Source organism: Crocodylus siamensis, chromosome 10 (assembly GCF_052110815.1).
Source record: "Crocodylus siamensis isolate JL-2025a chromosome 10, ASM5211081v1, whole genome shotgun sequence".
Taxonomy (NCBI): domain Eukaryota; kingdom Metazoa; phylum Chordata; order Crocodylia; family Crocodylidae; genus Crocodylus; species Crocodylus siamensis.
This window is the reverse complement of record NC_143404.1, coordinates 70836320-70856846: the sequence shown is the minus strand read 5'-3', so window position 1 is coordinate 70856846 and position 20527 is coordinate 70836320. Positions and strand designations below refer to the sequence as shown.

Sequence of the window (20527 nt, the reverse complement as noted above, 5' to 3'; positions counted from 1 at the left end):
CTGCTCTGAAACCTTCCTGGACACTGTAATGCTCTTAACTGAGACTGGATCAACTCGACCTGAAGTGTGTCAAGTCACAGAAACAAGTCTGACTCTCCGATTTCACTCCTGTCCTTTCAACTCAAATTGCTATATTTGTCCCTTCTCATCTCGGCATGTATCTGGAAGGCATAAGAGATGGGAGGATGGAAGGATCATCAGGCTAGTCCCAGCCCAGTATTTAGGAAAGGGTTAATGTTTCCTGGGGAAATGGGGATCAGGGTTGGATTCCTCTGTTAGTCTGCAGGGCCAAGGTATTCTTTGCAGTTGTTGCTTTCCTATAAAATCCAGCTTTGCACTTTTTTCCAGGCAGCTGCCAAGAGCTGGTTTCCAACAGCACCCAGATCATCTCATTTCTTCAGGTTGCACCGAATGAGCCCCCAAACCTGCCGAGAGTAGCCACGAGGATGCTAACTCACACCGGTTTCAAAGAGCTCTCCAAGTGCCAGTTCAGCAGCAGCGATTGTAGGAGGGCAGCAGGATGCAAGCCATGCCCTCTGTCTTGGCAAAGCCTGGCACATGCTGCTTTTCTACCACCTACATTGCCTCCACCGTAGTTACGGGGGTGCCCACATGTGGCCCTGCAGCTTCAATCCTCCCGCACTGGCAGGACACAGGTCAGCTTATCCTGGGGTGCAAAGCAGCCTATGTCTGGAGCAGATTTAATGAGGTGGAGAGTGGTGGCCTGGGATTTGGGTTTCCCTGGGACTAACTCCTGATTTCTACCAGTGTAAAGGAGCTCACCGTATCCCACAGGCTCCAGAGAGAAGCTCTTCTGTACAGCAAACTGATCTTAACTGAGGGAGCAGGCGCACAGACCCATTTTGTATGGAAACGCTTGCCCCACACGCAGCCCCGGGTCAAACTCTCAGTCCTTTTGATGCTTGTTCCCTTGCACTGATGATGCGATCCCCTAAGCCGTTTGATCCGACCCTTCCTGCAGCACATCACGGGGCTAAAATCATCACTGCAACCACAAGTCACGGGCCTGGCATCCAGCTGGAAGCTGGCAACAGCATCCCCTACTAGGACGGGTGCAGCCAACACCAACGCGAGCTAAACAAAACGCTGCCTGGGTACCTGTGCATCCCTCCCAGGTACCCCAGATACTGCCTTTATTTTAAACCCTGGTTACCTAGATGTGCCAAACAGGCTCCACTTTTTACCTGCCCTCTACATGCTCTGATTGTCTGTTCAAAAGCTACCCGGCTGCAAGGAAACTAGGATTTCAATCTGGGGGGAGCTGTCGGCCAAGATGCCAGTTCGGGGGCTGATGTATAACACTTCTGGCGAGTCACGTTTTCCACCATTAATCATTATCTTTCCTTTGATCAAAGGACAAGTGTTTGTGAACTTTCCTTTGCTTAAAGTCCATCCCCACAGCTCATCCTGCTCATAGGCCCAGCCCCGCCACAGCCCCTCCGGATTCAGCTCAGCACCACCAGCAGCTGCTTTACTGGTGATGCTAGATTTTATGGCTAGATATGGGGAAAGCCTCCTCCCCGTATCCTGTCTCATAGAGGATGGGGATGGGGTCCTGGATCGGGGTCTCTAATGAGTGAATCCCAGGGGTTTCTGCTCAGATCTGGTGCTTGGCTGTGCTCTGCCGGACCCCGGCAGTGGGGCGCAAGCCCCCAGTCCTAACCAGAAGCCTGTGACCCCATGTGGGGGCTGGATAAGGACCTGATGCCTTCTCCTCCAGGGAAAAGATGCACATGGACTTACACAGCATCAGCTCAGGCCCTGTTAAGCCAGATGAAGGCACCACGTGCACAGGGGCAGAGGCACCCTCCTGAAGACAGGAGCAGCTCAGGTGGCGTAAGTGGTGCCACCATCCCTGTGCGCGCTCAGGCCACGGCAGCCAGGGGACCTTGTCCCCAGGCTGCTCCAGGAAGAAGCGTCCTACCGAAGCCAAAGCTCCCACGTGGTCCCCTTGCGTTACCACGAGAATGTGCTTTGAACCAGCCGAGCCCGGACACGATTCCTGCAGCCCAAACAAGCCAACGCCGGTGCCCCATCAGCTCCGGGAGCAGCAGGCCTGGACACAGGCTGAGGCACTCAATGAATGCTTATAATCTGCCCAGCTGCCCCCTCTCTGAGCCCCTGCCAGCCTGAGCATGCATCTGCATGCAGGGGGAAACTGAGGCAGCAGAGACCAGCCCAGCCCTCAGCCTTTAGGCAAGGGACTGCTTCTGCCTGAGCTGAAAAGCGTTCTGCTTTAAGAGGCTTTGCAGCAAACAATAATCCCTGGTGAGAAACCAAACACATCCCTGACACACTGAGCCCCCCATCACATCCAGTGCCTGAAAACCTCCCTGGCCACTGAGGCACAGGCGTGAGGGAGATCAGCAAGGGGAGTGGGGGCTGCAGCTCCAGAGGCAGCTCTTCCCTGGCGCCCCCCAGCCACGTCTCACAGCATGCTGCAAATGGACTGCTATCCCCACGCTACAGACGGGGACAACCGAGGCTTGGGAAGGCACACCCAACATTGTGCAGCAAACCAGTGGCAGTCAGGAGCTGGATGCAGGCTTCCCCAGCTCAGAGTACTGCACAACGGCACGTGAATCCACCTCTGGCTACAAGCACCCGGCCAAATCCATGCTGTTCACATCAGACACACGCAGCAGCCACGGTACAAGCACCTGGCAGTAACCAGGCTGTCACCACAGAGGGAGCTGGCAATCTCACCGCTTGCTCTTAATCAGTTGGAAACAACACACCTGGGCTGGCTGACGCCCCCAGAGGACTTGGACCTCGGTACCTGCTGCTGAGCGCGAAATCTCTCTGCTTGCTCGTTTCCTAACGACCAGCCCCTGCTGACCTGCGTTCCCCTGGCACCCCAGCTGCAGCCAATTAACACCCTGCCCGTGTAGCAGGTGCAGAGCATGTGCCCAGCAAGATGCAAGACCCAGGGTGAAGCAGCAGCATGTCCCCCACTCCTCCCCAGCATGCAGAAGGGCCAGGTGTTTTCAAACAGTCGCTGACACACAGACAGCAAATCTACCATGACTTGAGGCATGGCAAGGACTGGCTGAGCTGGGACCCTGATCCTTGGGTCTGGCCATGCCTGGGGCAGGGCAGGTTAATGCCAATCTTCTACCTTCCTGGTCTGGGCACTGGCAGTACTCAGAGCAGCCCAAGTGCTCTGCTGAGTTGTGCTCCCTGGGAGCGCTATGCCAATGGGGGATTGAAAGGGCACAGCAGCCCTCCCCACACCTCCTTGCATGGCCACTGCCAGGCTAGGGCGATGTTTTGACTTTGCTGTGTCAAAGGGCCAGCACCGGGGGTACAGCGGCACTGCTGTCTGTACGCCAAGGCACTGGAGACACCCCAGATGGACGCACTGCCGTCTTGGGTGAAAGCAAGGGGGGCTGGGTCTAGGACAGTCACCGCCCTTAGCACTGAATAGATGCAGCAGCTTGTGGTCGGGGAGGCCTAAGCGCTCAATCAAGTGAATTTGCACAGGCAGGTTGCACAGCAGTGGTGACAGGGCGCGCACCACAGGCAGCTGTACACAACCGCACGAGCTGCCGGACCCTTGGGCGCGGGGTCTGGAGCTGCAGCTCAGTTGTGAGAGAGCGTGCATCATGCGGATGCGTCCCAGATCCTTCCCCTGCCCTGCAGCCATGTGCATAGAGGAAGCAGGAGGGATGAAGAGCAGTGCAAAGCTATGCTTAAGGCAAGTCTCAGCACTCTGCGAAGGGGCTGAGGCACTCAGCATGCTGGAGGGAGGCCCAGGAAACTAGCCCAAAACCACAGCAATTCCAACCGCATTTGTCTAGGGGAAGGAGAAAAGAAGAGGAGAAAGCACTAGCACAACCTCTGAGACGTGGAAAGCCTCCGACTGCCTGGGACACAGCCAGAAGCAATGGCTGGAGACTGCCCTGATGTTTTCACAGACGAATTCCCTTTGTGTTTTCCCTACGCGCACACTCACGCTCTGACAGCAGGGGATCAGTCAGGCATTTAACTGTGCCTGGTTCATAGCAGAAAGCCCTAAAAAGAGGAGTGGAAAGTCCTTCAGAGCTCACTCTGGGGCTCTTGGCCTGGTTTGAGGACCACAGAGAAACACTGCTGCTGGCTGCAGACCGATGCCACCTCCCAAGCCTCCTGCACTGCCGCAGATGGGCCCCAGCAAAGCTCTGTGCCCAGCTCTCTCCGCATGCCCGCTCCTTGGGAAGGCTGCTAGCACCCGGCAGCACAGGGCTGCAAAGAGGTCTCCGCAGCGATGTCAGGTCTGCAAGCAGCTCCACTGGGCGAGCTAAAGGAGAACGCTGTCAGCCGTGACCAGCAGCAGGGCTGGCCCAAGCCCAAGGGACCTCAGGAGGTCACATCGAGTCCAACCCCCTGTGCAAAGCAGAACCAGCCCCAACTACATCATCCCAGCCAAGGCTTTGTCTACCTGGGTCTGCAAAACCTCCAAGGATGGAGACTGCACCACCGCTCTGGGTACCTGTCCCAGTGCTTTACTACCCTCCTGGTGAGAAAGTTTCTCCTAATATCCAACCTCAACTTCCCTTGCTGCAATTGGAGCCCATTGCTCTTTGTCCTGTCATCTGCCCCAACTGAGACCAGTCCAGCTCCATCCTCTTCACAACCCCCCTGCATAAGCCACGTGCCCCAGCCCCCAAACCATTTCCGTTTCCCTCTGCAGGACTCTCCAATGTGTCCACATCCTTTCTGTAGTGGGGGACCCAAAACGGGACACAGGATTCCAGATGTGGCCTCCCCAATGCCAAATAGAGGGGAAGAAACACTTCCTTCGATCTGCTGGCAACGCTCCTACCAATGCAGCCCAGGATGCCGGTAGCCTTCTTGGCAACAAGGGCACACTGCTGGCTTATATCCATCTTATTGTCCCCTGCCACCCCCAGGTCCTTTTCTGCAGAGCTGCTGCCCAGCCAGTCAGCCCCTGGCCTGTCCCGGTGCATGGGGTTGTCCCCTCCTAAGTACAGGACTTCACACGTCTCCTGATTAATAGGCAGAAGATTCATTAATAGACAGGACATTAATAGATGGGGGAAGTCCAGTGGTTCTCTCAAGAGGCTGGAGCTGGTCTTTGGGACACTATTTGCCAGGTCCTGGCACAAAGCAGCTTTTATAAGAGGTTCTGCTTTATTACCTTGTTAATAAGGATGCAGCAGCCTGGCTCTTAACTCAGGTTTCTGCACTTGCTGAGCGAACAGGCAACTGTTTGTGAGCATTTCTCCACCCCCAGTTTTTCAAGGGGCTGGGGAAGAAGGACCCTCCATGCAGGAGGCTTTGCCATGGCTACTGTTCTGCCGAGACCACGAGGAGAATTTTCCTGGGAGTCCTGCAGCTCTGTCAGCTCACAATATCGACAATCTAGCACCCAAAACTCTTGCAAAACTGGCACTTCCCTGTGGGTTTTTTTCCCCTAACTTTTCTTTACTGCAGAGGAAAGCTCCAGAGAGAGGAGCTGCAGTTCTAGCCAGGAGCAAACCCAGCGGTCACCAACTCTCTGGGTACCAAAAAGTGTGCTCTGCCTTCACCAACCATGGTCAGCTACCATGGACTGAGTTTCCTCCAGGGAAATGAGGCTGCTGAGGTTTTGGCGTGCAACCAGGGGACGGGTGGATGGTTTAATTCAGCCGTCAGGATATATGGGCCAGGTCTTCTGCAGGGATTCTCTTGGGGAGTGAACCTGACATCGGGAGGCCATGTCTCTCTATGTGGCAGTAATAATGTGTCACTCGAGAGGGTCATTAATTATCACTGAATGGCTCCTCAGAGTGTGAAAAAAAATACAGAAGGTCAGTGGGGTCGAGGATAAGCTGCGAGAGCCAGGGGAGCAAAAAGAGGCAAGGCTTTCATTAGCTAAATAAGCAGAATTCCCTACCGCCCCAGGAAACACCACCCGCCAAACCCCCTGGCCGGGGTGAATAAAGGGTGTGCAAGGCGGGTGCTGCTGTCCCATGAGCAAGTGCAAAGTATGTCATAAAACTGCTCCATGAGACCTGCTGTGGGGGCCAGCTGCAGCAGGAGCCACATCTGGTCCATGGAGAGAGGTAGCCTGGTTTGTGTCTGCAAGCAGATGGGCTTTGGTCTGGGGTTTATTCTTCCTCCAGACCAGACTGGGTGTCCTGACAGTCCTGGCTCTGGGAAATCTGGATGTAAAATTAGTGCAGGTCTTTGAAGGAAAATGCAATGGAAAGAGGCATCCTCCCCGCCTCGCCAGGGAGGGAGGGTGAAGATGACCTGAGGTCAACAGGACATTTGGGGCATCGGAGACCTGTCCCTTGGGCCCAGGCCTGGTCCACCCAATGGGGCCAAGTGCAACGTGTGTTCAACCAGCCACAGCGTCAGCTTGGCATCACTGGGGCCGTGACCATAAAGCCTGACCCATGATTGTCACTTAAAGCCAACCCTGTGCCAATGTTGGGGCTGCTGAGAACTCATGGGCCTAACGAACAGAGCACGGGGCGAGTTGCTTGGAAAGCCTCCTTCGACTAGCTGGCCCTTTTTCTCTAACCTCAAAAGACAATGCTTTTCTCAAATGAATTGGATACTCCCATTTTTTTCATCCTACCCGGCCTACGGCAGGTGTCTCTGATGGCTGTTCTGACTGAACAGGGACTCACCAGAGTCGCTCTTCGGAGCAATTTTCAGTTTAAAGCCTCCTCGGCGTGAGCGTGAAAGCCTGCGCCCCACGGCGTTTGTCTGCCGACGCTCCCGCCTGTCGGCCTGGGCGCAGGCAGAGGACGAACCCAAGGGCCTCTGTGCCTGTGTTCTGCAATATCCGCCCGGCTCTATTGCTAAAGAACTATTTGTAGCCGAAGTTCAGTATCAATTTGATACAGTAGTTTTGTCTGAAGGGGTATTAAAACAATCAAAGCCCTAAAAACCCAACCTGGAAGCATTTCTCAGCATTTCAGAGGGCTTCTTTCCCCTTCCCTTGAGCCCTAGGGAGCTCACATCCATTCTGCATTGCCCCCTTTTCAGTTAAAAGACCAGAAAAGAACAGAAGAGACTGCCTTCCCCTCTCCCTCCTCCCTACCCACCATCCTGTGCAAACCCCCTTTCCCTCGACTGGCCCAGTGGGCCTGATTCCCAGCCGTGCTGAGCACCCACAGCTCCCACTGACTGCTGCTGGACATGGGTGAGTTCGGCCTCTCTGATAACACCAGCCTCCCTCTTTTCAGATCCAGGCCCATGAAGGCCTGTATCCTGCCTTGCTGGGCATGATAACAGCCCTGGCTGCAGCAGACAGACAGATGGACTGCCATCTCGTTGCTCCTGGGGGTGGGGTGGTGAACAAGCCGTGACTGTGCCTATCTGCTGATACCTGTGGCCTGATCCTGCCTACCTGATGCACCAAACAGAAAACTACCACAGGCAGATGGGGCTAGGAAACCAACCCAGCGCCAGCTCATGGCTTGGCAGGACCATATCTTCCGAAATGCACCCGGGATGCCCATGCAACAGTTTCGTGGACCATTCATAAACCCTCGGCACTACACACAGCTCATTCCCGGGATTACCATCCAGCTTCCAGCTGCGTTGCAGCGTAGGGGCTCTGCCTTGGATGCCTGCTGTCCATCCCTGCAACTCATGACCTGGGCCCTTGTCTACGCCTTGCCAGCCACTGAGTCTTCAGAAACCCCAAAGCCACTAGATCATCGCAAGGGATCCACAGGCTGCAGCTTCCTGAGGGCGCGGGGTGGACCGAGCCAGACAAGACATTGCCCCGCTCCCCATACCACACAAAAAGGAAACGCAGCAGGATCCCGCCTCACTACAGCAAACTGAAAGGCAGTCCCAGGACAGGAGCGGATCCCGGCGCTATTGCACTTGCCTTTCGTTCAAGCATCACCCGTTTGGTGCACGGAGCCTGGAGACGTGACGGGCGAGGGGGCAGCAAGGATCCCTGCTGTGCGGGGAGGGGAAAGAGACGTGTGAGCAGGGAAGCCGGGAGCCCGTGTGTGCGTGCACAAGTGTGGGGGTGAGGGGAGTGGGGGGTCGTGGAAATGGGGAGAGGCTGGGTAGAAAATTGCAGTCTCTTTCCTCTCTCTTTTCCAGTGTGAAACAAGGTCCGTGACTTTCCTTAAAGTGGTTTTCCTCTTTTTCTCTTAAAAAGGGAGGTGTGGGGGGGGGGGGGGGGGGGGGAGGGGGACGGAAACCCGGCACAGCCCCCGCCTCATTACCCTGGGTTGTAAACGAATCCTTGGAGACAGTCCGGGAACCTCTTATTTCTCGGGCATCTTGCTGGCTCCTGCTTTCCGGCTGCCAGGCAGCTTGGGGCCCCTCTCCTCCGTGCCAAGCCGGCAGTTGGAGCTCTCCCAAGGCTCTGGGGGTTTCTTGTGATTAGTCTTTGCTGCTGCGCTCTCTTTGCCCTTGGCGGACGGTTCTGGGGGCCTTTCCTTGGGTTTTCTGCCTCTTTTCTTCCCATTTGTGCTTTCCTTTTTCTCCTCGTTGCTGGAAGAAATCTGTTCCCTGCTCTTCTTTTTCCGGGAAGCCTCTGCAGAGGTGCGGAACCAGTTCTGTGCCCAGAGCAGGAAGGAAGACAGGATAAGCGGTTAGAGACCTTCCCGGGGCATTGCATCGGTCTCAGCTAAGGGGCCTGCACCCTCCTGGCCACCGCCTCCTGCCAGGGGTTTTCCTTCCTCCCCCACTTCTCCTTTCCCACACACCCACCTCAAGCCCTGCCCGTGTAGACGCGCACCTCTCTACCCCCCTGCAGCCGCTTTGAACAGACGTGGGTTCACAGGCCTCCGTCCCCTGCAGCCCACCCTGTTTCCTCACCTCTGAGTGAGTCTTGATGATATGGTACTTGACTCCGCTCTCCGAGCTGAACTCCTTCTGGCACAGCAGGCAGCGGTACTTCCCCATGGAGTGGTCTCCCTGGAAGGCAGGCAGCAGGCTCCTGTACCCTGCAGCAATCTCCCGTGGGCCCTCGGGGAGAGGCTGCAGAGCTCCCACCACCCAAACGAGGACCCTTTGGAAAGCTCGAGGCATCCTCAGCAGAAAGAGGGTCCCTATTCTGCGTCCAGCTAAAGGTCCCCAGAAGCTCCCTGGGCATCAGCAGCTCAAAGACTTGGCTGGCAAGTGTGTACAAGGCCCTAAGATACCGCACGCAAGGACTGGCAGGATTTCAGAGGCTCTTAACTCAAAAGGCCAGCCCATTGCAATGCAATTTGGCCCCTCTGCTGCTAAGCAGTGGAGGCTCCTTCCCTTGAGACATATATCCAAAGAGAAGAGATGGGCACATTTCAGGCATGTGTGCAAAGGCATGCACCTTTGCATATCTCATTTGGCAGAACAGCTAATGCCCAATGCACCCACAGTGAAGCTGTAAAGCTTCAGCTCCATTAGCCACAGGTGCGTTCAATTATCCCTGCACCTGAGGTGTGCAAATGCACATGTGCATCACGGGCCCGATCCATGAAAAACATCCAGGATTGTGATGCCAAAGGCTTAAAACCCTGGAGATGCACAGGAGACAGGGCTTCGCGAGCGCTGACACAGGCAGCCGCATTCTCCTCCACAATGGTGCCGATTTTAATTGCATAAAAGCCAGGAAATTCATCGCTACAGTTCCCACGGCAACGATAAATCAGCTGTATTGTACCCTCGTATCCAGGCATAAAAGTTAACCCTTTTCTACAACGACACATTACCGCACATGTGCCCGGGGGAGAATGAGCAATCGTTTCTGCGGGTGCTGTAATGCGAATTTCCTGGAGTTTGTGCATTACAAATCTCACTGGTAATATAACATTAACATGGACTCTTTTTTTTTTTTAATTTAAGACGGCTAAGGGCCCAATTTCGTGGCTGTCAGCAGATTCTGTGATTGTTGGAGACGCCTGCTGGGATTTGAAATTTCTCCTAATTTATGACCTATGGTTCTTTTCTAATTTTGCCTTTCTATTGTTGAACAGGCGATTCGGCTGCTGCATTTCCATTATTACAGCCCTTGTGAAAATGAATGGGTTGTCTACTCTCCACTGGCACCGGGGAGCTAACACGTTCTCTCTTGACCTGGGGTTTATACAGCGGGCGATGTATGTCCTTGGTGGGAATCCGGTCCTAACTGTGCCATAAATCTGGGGGCTGACAGGTCTCTCATTTACCGGCTGTGTCTTTACGCAGGCAAGTCTAGGCAGCCTGGAGTCGCACTTAATAAATAATCATGCAAACTAATCTGAGATCATTGATCTCTACTAGTAACAGGGCAGTGACTCAGCACCTGCTCCAGGCTTGGGAGTTATCAGCTCATATCCTCTGCAATCAATTAGAAGAAAACTAAACTGAGCCTGGTGTCCTGGGTTTCCTAAGTGTGGCCCTACAGCATGTGCTGGGAACAGATCATCCACGGTGGCAGACTGCTAGTCCATTTAAGTCACGGCTGGAGACAAGGGCAGTGTGGGGGCTGCAGACTTGCATACTGCTTGTGGGAGAAACTGCCCTCCAACCAGGCAGCTAAGTGCTCGGTGGCCATTCCTGCAGCGTGTGTGCCTGGATCTGCAAGCTGGTGCATACGCGTCCCATGTCCTGTCCCGCACTGTGCAGCGAGCAGCTGAGAGTGCAGGCAGGCTGGGCTAATGCCTCGTGCAGGAATCCCGCTCTCCCTCATGCTGCATAGATGCACAGGCTCCCTGTCAGCTGTCTGGAGCAGGAGCAGCTCCTGAGTCAGGGCTGCTGGGCCTGGCCTCTGCATTTCCACAATGCAGGTGCCACTGCTTGCAGAGTCCAAGCATCACAGCTGTGGTCACTGCCACTGCACTGGTTGCTTCTGCAGATTTGGGATTTTTTGCATGAGAGACCCTAAGTCCGTAGCACGTGTGAAGGGTTGCTTTGCAGCTGGGATAGGCTCCACTCGGCACTTCTGCAGCGTCTGCACAGCTGGATTAATGATCTGGCTGGTCCTTTCTAGCCCCACGTTCCTATGGCTAACTAGAGATGTCACAGGGCCACTTGCACATCCCTTTCCTCATGTGTGCCACCAAAGACAACTCGTGCATGACTGGGAGGGAGCGCTGGCCCTGGCACTCTCGCCGGTTTCCCGTCGTTCCACGGAGGGCCCCTTTCCTAGCAAGCTGGGAGGCTCTGCTATCTCGCCAAACAACAGCTTGAGTCTCCCGTGCCTGCTTGTTTGTTTTGTGCAAATCCTACTCGTTATGAGGATTTCTGCATGCGATTTTCCAAATTATCTCATTAGGAGACTGCGTTCCAGCTTGCGCCGATGGGGAGAGAGTTGGATATATTTTTAATAATCTCCGAGCACATAGTTGGCTCGCTAGGCCTGCCTTCTGGAAACGCCGCTCCATGTGCTTTAGAGTTGGAAACACTTCAGGATTTAAAGTTTTACTAGTTCTTTCTCGGTTTCCAATTCAGCGGAGCTGCACTGAGTCCCCGTCTTGCCACGGGCCAGTGCTTATGGAGTTAATTTAACCTGGAAAAATTAATGCTTTATCTCCAGAGTGCACTCGCATTTGAACTCCAGTGTGGCACCATTTATAAGGACCCAGGCAGCTAATGTCATTCTGTGCCCATTTCTGGCTTTGTCTCTCTCCTAGAATGCAACTATATAGACTACAGGGGTGAAAGGGTCGGAGGGGTTTGAGTCAACATGTGCAAGGTGTCTCCCTGTCCTGGCTCCTTTGAAAATCCCTGCCTCTGTGCTACCCAAACGGGTGTGCAACTGCTGGCTACCTTGTGCCAACTGCTCTGGGCATTCACTGCTGTAACTGTGATGGACACTGAGGGAGTGCCCCCACCACCACTGGACCACGCTGCACCGGGCCGCAGGTCTGCGCAACACGGCTGCCCCTTCATGCACGCTGCATCTCCAAATGGAGGCCACAGGTTTGGGCATGGTTACAGGCACTGTTTCCATCCTAGTCCAATGCAATGGTGCAGACAAGCCTATATGGTGAGGATCGCCTTGGCTATGGTAGTGGCCTGGGTGAAATCCCTTTGAGGGGTGGCATGTGCTGAGGGGAAGGCAGCTCTGTTAAAGCCGTGGAGCTTGTACTGACATGGTGGGGCAGTTCCCCCAGCCACCAGGCCAATACAAGGACTATGGACCCCTCAGGGTTTCAGGGAGGTCTCAATGGTGCTGAAGCCCAGTGCTGGACTATTGAAAAGCCTCTAAATGGCTCCCTCTTGTCCCTGCCAGGGCTATGAGGAGGCTGAGAGATGGGATCCCCTGCTTCAGACAAGACTGCTGGAAGCCGAGTTCTGCCCCCACACAGACCTACCTTGTTGCAGTTAGCCAGGTGAGCCTTGAGGCCGGAGACGCTGGAGTAGATGGCTTCACAGCACTGCAAGAGACAGAAAGAGGGGGGGTTGCAGCGGGTCTTCCCTGGTTCCTTGCCTCTCTCTGTTTCCACCATGCCCAGGGGGGCTGCCCGGGTTTGATTGCCAGCACCGCCTAATCAGCATGAGGTTAATTTTCCATGTCACGCGCAGGGATCCGGCCACACGTTTCCTATTAGTGCTAACGGGAGTCATGTGGCTGCATCCCCCTGCACCGGCCGGAGAAACGTATCCCTCAACGTCTCCGTGACAAATGCACATTTCCTCGCCATCAGGAGGCCCCACTGGGATCCAGAAGCTCTCAGCGCCATGGCAGAAGCTCACGGAAGAAAGGCTAATCACTGCAGGAGCAGCATAATCACCCCTGAGAATCAGCCTTGCCTAGCGTGTGTTAATTAGCCAACGCGTCTCACTCAAGCTGGCGCTAACATCCCTGTCTTCAAATGCCAATGAACAAGGTTTTGTGTCGGATTATAAATCAATGGCCCAGTGGCGGGGAGGTGGGGGGGCTCAGTTCACATCCTTGGGAACAGCAGGCGTCTTAAAACAGATTTAAAGGACACGCGTGCTATCCCCAAGATATATGCATCTTGTTTTGGGGGAGTGGGGAGAAATTTGTGAGCAAATTAAATCAGATAAACAAATCAATAAAACCGGGGCTCTCTATGTGTGCAAAAGGCCCAAGCAGTTACTGGAATTGCGACCAGGTTTCCTTAAATCACAGGTGGCTGAAAGCAAGGGGACCCTTGCGACAGCCGCCCCTAGTGCCACCCCTTGGCCTGTGGCTGGTAGCGATGCCATCACTGTCACGACGAGCGTGATGCATGGAGCACCGTGGCCGGCCAAGTCCGGGCGCCTGTTCTTGGGAAAAAACTTTAAGACGCCTGATTCTACTGCAGAGGATTGAATCCAGATCCAAGCAAGGAGCAGTGATCTCCTTGCTGAGATCCCTCCCCTCCGCTGCCCCCCGCCCGGGGGAGATACAGAAATGTCCTTACATCGTTGGGACAGTTGATGTGTCCTTTCTCCTTCACTTCATTTTTCCAGGTCTCCAGCAGTCTCGGATTTAACTTGGGAAGTCCCGGCCGGGTGTAATTGAGCTGCCGAACAACAGAACATGATTAGCGGGGCTGGGCCCATCCATCCTCAATGCCTCTGAAAGGGTCTCACCCCCTTACCCGCCGGAGAGGTGAATCAGGGCTGAAAAATGAGCTTGGCATGGCCAAGTCCTTGTAGGGACTCCACTTGCACCATGGAAGATGCTGAATGCAAGCCAGCATGAAGGACCAGGGACAGGACAGAAGTGGAGCTGGGTAAGGGGCAGGCCAGAAAAGTGGGCATGAAGCCGTATGCCTGGCTCCTCTCTCCAGCTAGTGCCCTCAGTGCTCTTTTTTTTGGATGACAGGAGCCTGATCTATCTTTCTCTCCTTCACTTCAGCAGGGGAAAGGATCAGGTCCTGCATGTGCAACCGCTGTCTCTCCAAACTGAAGAAAGAATAAATGACAGTGTTATGGGAAAAGGCCGTGAAAGCCAATGCCCGAGAGGTTGTGGGCCTCCCGTCCACCGATTAGAGGGAATATCCCATTAAACAATGAAAGACTCTTGTGCGTCTCTCTCTGCTTTTGGCAAGGGCTCTCACTCCAAGTGCTTTTAATTATGGCTGTGCTAATAACCTCAAGGTCTAGCAGAACGAGCCAGGCCTTCCAGCAGACCTCCCCGTGAACTCCATTTCTGTATGTCCGGTGCTGCACAGCCCATCGCGTGGAGGGACAGTGTTTGTGCCCCTTTGCTGGCACATGCAAATGCTAGGCTCAGTTGTCAGGAAAGCATCTATACAACTCCACAATGGCTTGGCCTGTTGCGGCGTGGCACCCGTGTGCACCAAGGGACACCAGGAGCCATCTGCATTGCTGATGCCTTGGCATATCCATTTCTACAGGGGGAACGGTGCTGCTCTGAAGATTCAGGCTGAACGCAAGAGTCCAGCCCACTATCCCCATGCGTTACAATGCAAAAATGAATTGTGTTTGCCCAGAGGCACAAGAAGAAGGTGTTTCACATAGCTGCCCCCAAGGAGTCAAGGCCTTGGCTGGCCAATGGAGCTAGCACTCTAGTCCGGGACTCTTCAACATGCTGGGCACATCTACATGTTCATTAATGTGCCTTAGTTACTGCACGTTTAGTTTAGTACTTGCTTAATAAAATACTAATTAAACGCTCAGCAACTACAGTTACTGCACAGTAGCGCCAGCGCAGTTATTCTGTGATGCTTACTGCACATTAGCCTAATAACACTGCGCAGTGGGCTATTAGCACGGTTTTTAACTACCGCGCAGTGTTATTAGGTTAATGCGCAGTAAGCGTCTTGTGTAGATGCACCTGCTGATAAGCTCTCAATCAGTCTTCTCACCGCGTTGGGACGAGACCTGCCTTCATCTGATGTCGTTCTGTGCTTCTGAACAGGCACTTAGAGATGAGGATACCTGTGTCCTGTGCGGTTCAGGTGACCTTGGGCAGCCTGGAGCTGTGTCCCCAAACACAGACCTTTTCTTCTCAGTCAAACCGAGCCAGAAGGTGAAAGAGCCCTGTGTCAGGATGGACCCTCTAAGGCACCTGCCGGACTCAGCTCTAACGGGAGGAGTGCGATGCTCCTGCAAAGGCATCAGTCAGAGCCTTCGATCCCTTTCTTAATGAAAACTCAAATCAGTCCATAACACAAACGAATCGTGACAGTAACCAGATGTAGTCCCAGCAGCCAAGCTCTGGAGCAGGGTAATGCTCTGAGATGCAGGTTCTGTCATTCTGGTCCGTGGAAACCCACTCTCGACGCTCCCAGAAGGGGCACTTCACCAACACATATGGATCCTGTAGCTTCCTCGTGGGCCACGGCACTGGGAATGCTGGCCTCGGCTCCGCATCTCTGTTCGGCAGCAGCCTCGGGCATGGAAAAGTTGACTTTTTTCCATGTATTTGCTGGAAGTGAAAGATCCTCGTGGCCAAGTTGTTAAGTGACTCCCATGGTGCTTGGCACAGGTCCAGGCCTTTGAGGGCCCTGCACAGCGGTGGCAAGTGGGAAGGCTTTTCTGACCGACAATCAGATTTAATTAGTTTTCATATTTCAGGCCTCTCTCCCCCAATAGCTCCCCTGCCCCAAAACACACTGCAATAAATGGAAACCAGGTGCTTCACCCCGGACTGACCCAACAAATCCCTAATCAAGCCAGCTTCCCAAGTGACTGAGGCTCTCTGATCGCCCACACTGCAGCAAAGACAATTAATCTGGGGAGACCCGGGTGAAAATCCAGAATGGCTTACTCACGGTAGCAGCTGGAGAGTCTCAGCTTAGCTCCTAGACTGATAGGATGTTTGAGCCATATCACTGAGCTGCAAGGTCTTGGAGCTAGTCTTGATCCAGCTTTATTGTCCCCAGATGTGGTTGGTTTAAAGATCCGAACTCAGCATCCAGCTATGCAGCCTCACCTCCTAATGATCCAGGCCAACCCTCAAAGGCCAAGCGGTCCCACAGCCTGACCCAGAACAAAGGCGCTGTCCATAAAGATGGAGACACAGCAAGGAAAGCAAGGGGCTCTAGGTGCTGTTGGACCGGCTCTGCTAATGCCTTTCAGCTTTGCTCCGTGGTATTCATTTGCTCTCCGGTCCTTTGTGACGGCTGATGGAGCAAAGAGATGCTCACAAGAGGCAGGATAGGACCCGCAGACTCATTTCACATGTGAGCTAGGGATCAAAAATCCAGTTCCAGGAGTGGAAAAGGGGTTTCCCATCCAATGCTAGGGCTGTGCGGCTCCCTCCCACTCTTCGGTGCCACTCCTTAGGCAAGACATCCAGACGGCAAGGCGAGCATCACTCAGGGAACGTGGCTCAGCTGTATCTTCACCTGCCCATTAATGGAAACTGGAACCAGAGCCACAGAGCGGTTCCCTAAATGGTGCGAGAGAGACCTGAGGGAGGCAGGGCTCAGAGGGCAGAGTCCTTGCCTGAGACCAGGCTCATCAAGTCTGGGACCAGCGGCACACCAGGGCCTGTGCTGTGGAGTTTTCTTCTCCCACATCTGTTGCTGCCAAGTAGGATGGTTGTGCAGAAGGAAGGGAGCCCTGAACTGGAGATCTTGTCCCTTTGGAGACGATTCCTTTTGCCTTGCAGGGTCACCCTCCTCTGAAATGTGGCGGTGTGTTGCCTGCCACACCAGAGCCTGGAGCGGCAGAGAACGCAGTCCTCACGCGGGGGGAGTGAAGCATGTTCCTGACACACCCGGAGGCCCACAGAGACTGGGATGAAGACACAAGCCTCATCTGGATACCAGGAAGCGCTAGATGTGGTGGGCGCATGGATGAAGGGGCTGCACTGCATCATTGCCAGCAAGAACAGTCTGCTCCCGTGCTGTTGTGTTGGCTAAAATGCTGGGAAAGTCACCTGAGAGTGTCTCTGGCAGCCACACAAGCACACACACAAAATGCCCTATATATCATCCATATATATTTGTTTCTTCCCCATGAAGAACCCCAGGTCTTTCCTCAGGCAACAGACCTGTGCAAACCCAGTCCCTAGCCACAACTCTTGAGGTCAACCTCTTGCAGGACAGCCACTTCTACCTAAGACTTTGCCTAAAAGAGGATTAAAGGGGCTGAAATGCAGATGCTGGGCTTCAAAACCAAAGGGCCTCGATTTCCAGAAGCCAGAGGGGCAGCTCACCCAGAATGGTGCCCGTAATCAGGGGTGGCTGTCTCCCCAGCTTGTAAGTACAGCCAATGTGGCAGAGATGAATGGCTAGCCTTTTGTACGCGCACATGCTGCCAATGCTGCTTCGTTCCCTTGACAGCTTGGCTTTTCACAGAGTCTATTCCCATGCATCAAACCACTCTGACATAGTAAAAAGGTGGGCAGTCCTTCTTCTGACAGCAGCTTTGCTAACTCGAGACACACGGCTGGGTTTGCTTGGCTCCTTTCCTTCCAAATTACTCTCTCCCCCACCAGGCTGGAACAGAACAGGGTCTCACCCTCTGGCCTGCTTCTCCGTGAGCTGGTTGGGAGCCTGGGATGAAAACAAATCAGCCCCCAAACGGCCCAGCTGTAGCAGCCCCAAATCCCTGTGTCAGCCTGGTTTATTCTGCTTGGGGGACAGACGATTGCCCTTGGCACTAGTGGGGCAGCTGGCAAAGCACAGACTGGATGTGCTGGCTGCCCCAAAGGGTATGTTGAAGAGTTGCTTCTCTCTTTCTTTTGCACTCAGATAAGGCCTGCAGTTGGCTTTGGGTGTCTGCTGTGCCATGCCATCCTGGGCTCTCTTTAGTGCAGGAGACCAGCAAGGCAGGACCTCCTCTGCATCCTGGGATGTGCTCCTGGATTCAACTGCATCTTCCTTTTCAGTTCGTGGAGCATGGCAGAGTGGCCTGGGAAATGCAGCTCGCTGCTCAGGCCCTGCAGCACTGGGGCATGTGTGCTCCAAGGCTCAGAGGGTCCAGCTCCCACCTTGAAAGATGAAAACACACAGCTTTTTCATGTCAGAGCTGCTGTTCTCCCTAGGAGCCGGGTGGCCAGGGCTCAGGCGTCAGCCATGGCTGGAGCCTGCAGCGAGTCCTTTCCATCTCCAGGGACGCTGGCTAGGAAGCATCTCCCAGCAATAGGAAGGAAGCAGGTCACCACTGGGACCCCAGTGCCCTCTGGATGTATAGTGAGGATGATGCTGGAACCAGACTGTCCTTGACTGCCAGCTCCCTCCAGCACCTGTAATGATCTGCTGGACATGGAGATGCATTCGGCCACAGGATGGGGCCAATTTGGGAAAACTTCCGTCATAACATCTGCTTCTAGGGCAGAGGTGTTAACTCTTCCAATGCCTTACATGATGCTAGCCTTTCACAGCATGTGCCAGGCTGAGGTTAGCAGCTAGGTCTGCCAAGAAGGGCTCTGGGAAAGAGGGCATGAGGGCAAGATGAGGCATGGCCAGTGGGCATCTGCACAGCCCCTACATAAAGGGGGAAGGATGCACCTGTGTTTGCACGCAGGCTCCCAGGACCTCTGTGCTCCAAAGCTGGGGGGCACCGCGCTGTCTGCTATAGTTCAAGTTGGATGCAAAGATTTTCAAGGTGATCTCCTCTATTGGACCGAAGACATCATTGGGATAAAGTTAGAGAAGGTTTTGAATGCAAGATATTCCTTGTCAGGTCTCTGATTGCAAGAAGCCAGGCACAGCAGGGACCTGATGAAGGACTACTTGCATTCAAAAGTTTCTCTAGCTTTATCCAGCAATATATTTGGTCCAGCAAAAGAGAGGACACAAGAACTGCCATGTACTGGGTCAGACCCTAGGTCCATCCTGCCCTGTCTCTCAAAGAGGCAAAGAGGAGATGCTGAAGGGGAGGGTGAACTGGGTCTGACCAGGGTTTTTTCTACTGTTCCTCTCTCCCTGGCAGCCTCTAGCATTTAAGGCTTAGGAAAAAGATCCTTGCCTCTTGCATAATTTCTGGATCATCACAACTACGACATCCCTTGTCCCCCCACCACAGTCAAAGCTGCATGGGCATAAGAAATAAGGGACTCTTACTCGCTTCGTCTCAGGCACCAGGTCGTCCTTCATCCTCCGCTTGGTCCAGTCCTTTGCCAGCTCGTCTTCAGCTATCTCCTGGAGGTGGAAGACGGCCACCTGGGCCGATGTGCGCCGGATCCTACCGCTCGGAGTCCTCTCAAAATCTTCTACTGGGTTGGCCTCGGGTTTCACTGCTGGCTCCTCAGGGGGCTGCAGCATAGAGAGGGTTAGGAAAGGGAGTGGGGAAAGCAAGGAGTGAGGAGAAAAGGAAGGGCTTTTATAACTGGTGCAGGGAAGTCCCTTCCCTGGGGGGCTGGCACGGACAACTGACCACAATGCCAGTTGCAGACGAATGGTCTTGCCCTGGTGGGTTTGAGTTTGGGAATTGCACCCAGGTGCTTCTGCAGTCCCCTTCCTTTCAAGATACCCAGACAGCATCCAAGGCAACAAGGAGATTTCAGCCCACAGCAGAAACTCCCAGCAAGAGCTCCAGAGCCTGGCAGCACCCATAGGCCTCAACCAACAGCACTGCATGCCCCGAGAGGCCAGGTCTCACCGAAGATGGGTGCTCCGACCGGAGGTGGTAGTCGTGGCCAGCCTTTGATTTATACTTCTTCCCGCAGTGAGGGCAGGTGAACACGGGCTTCTCTACTTCGGCAGGCTGCTTCCCGCAGCGTTTCTGGTGGTACTGGTAGCCCATCAGGCTGGAGAAGTTGGCTGTGCAACCCTGGGGAGAAGGAGCGCGCAGAGGGTTAGGCGGTGGCATCGCCGGATACACAGGCACACAGGTTGAACCCGCCCCAGTGCAGCCAGCTGGGCGTCTCGAGGAGGAACACACCGTTTTTCCTGGGCGCCCTCGTGTTATGCACTCGGAGCCTCCCCAGCTGGCTCACGGAGGAGCTGCGAAGCCCAGGGCAGCAGAAGCTTCCTGAGCCCACTTACCCGCGAGCCTCGGAGGCTGCTCCCCACGTCCTTCATTGTGAGCCAGCTCCGCGGACCCCGCCCCTCCGAGGATGCTCAGTGCCCTGGGATGTGAGCAGAGCTTCCTAACTGCCTGTGTGATCCCTAGGGGCAGAGTGGCTGCTACCCTCCACCTCCCATTACCAGCTGAACCTGCCAAGGAGCCATGAGGAGCCTGGGGATCAGGTCAGCCCTACCCTGCCCCGCCCATCAAGCCCAGGGGAAAAGCAAGGGAGGAGGCCGGTTACTGCTGTCCAAAGGGCTTCCAAGCCAGGACAGGAGGCTTCTTAGAAATACAGAGGACGACAAAGGGCACTGCTTGGAGCAACGGGACTCCAGCGTGCAGGCCCAGTTGCACAGTTCACAGCAAATCATTTGCATCCCTGGTTTCACCCTTTACCCATTTGCGACTTGCCTGCCAACAGCCCGGTTTTGAGGCTACTCACTGAGTCGACTGAGGGAATAATTCCCAGCCTGTTGCCTGCTCACGAGTGGCTTGCCCAGAGTTTTGAGAGCTTGCGCAGGCCCCGGAGGGCCATGCAGCACCATGTGCCTCTTGGCTGGATGGCATTCAGCTTTCTGGGCCTGACAGCTGAGTTTCCAAGCTGGGAACTGCCTGTCTCAGGGCTCACACCAATGCTCCCCGGGTCCCTGAATGTTTCTGTCTGCAAGCAATTCAGTGGAATATTCTCAGAGAGCGA

The 20527-nt window shown here is 54.5% G+C and overlaps 1 protein-coding gene across 12 annotated transcripts in view; it reads right to left on the bottom strand.

The window, feature by feature from the left end:
* ZNF512B (zinc finger protein 512B) overlaps positions 1–20527 on the bottom strand; it is a 48848-nt gene that overhangs the window by 4983 nt on the left and 23338 nt on the right. For 9 of the 12 annotated variants that reach the window (XM_090020586.1, XM_090020588.1, XM_090020587.1 and 6 more), the window contains 6 exons: positions 19423–19593; positions 18885–19076; positions 13320–13421; positions 12264–12326; positions 8803–8901; positions 1960–8540 (listed from right to left, as the gene is read on the bottom strand). In XM_090020586.1, coding sequence (XP_089876712.1) covers positions 8247–8540; positions 8803–8901; positions 12264–12326; positions 13320–13421; positions 18885–19076; positions 19423–19593 — 921 coding nt within the window. In that variant the 3' untranslated portion in view covers positions 1960–8246. Of the gene's footprint in view, positions 1–1959; positions 8541–8802; positions 8902–12263; positions 12327–13319; positions 13422–18884; positions 19077–19422; positions 19594–20527 lie in introns of those variants that run through there. The other 3 variants (XM_090020583.1, XM_090020582.1, XM_090020584.1) reach the window with 3 other exon arrangements.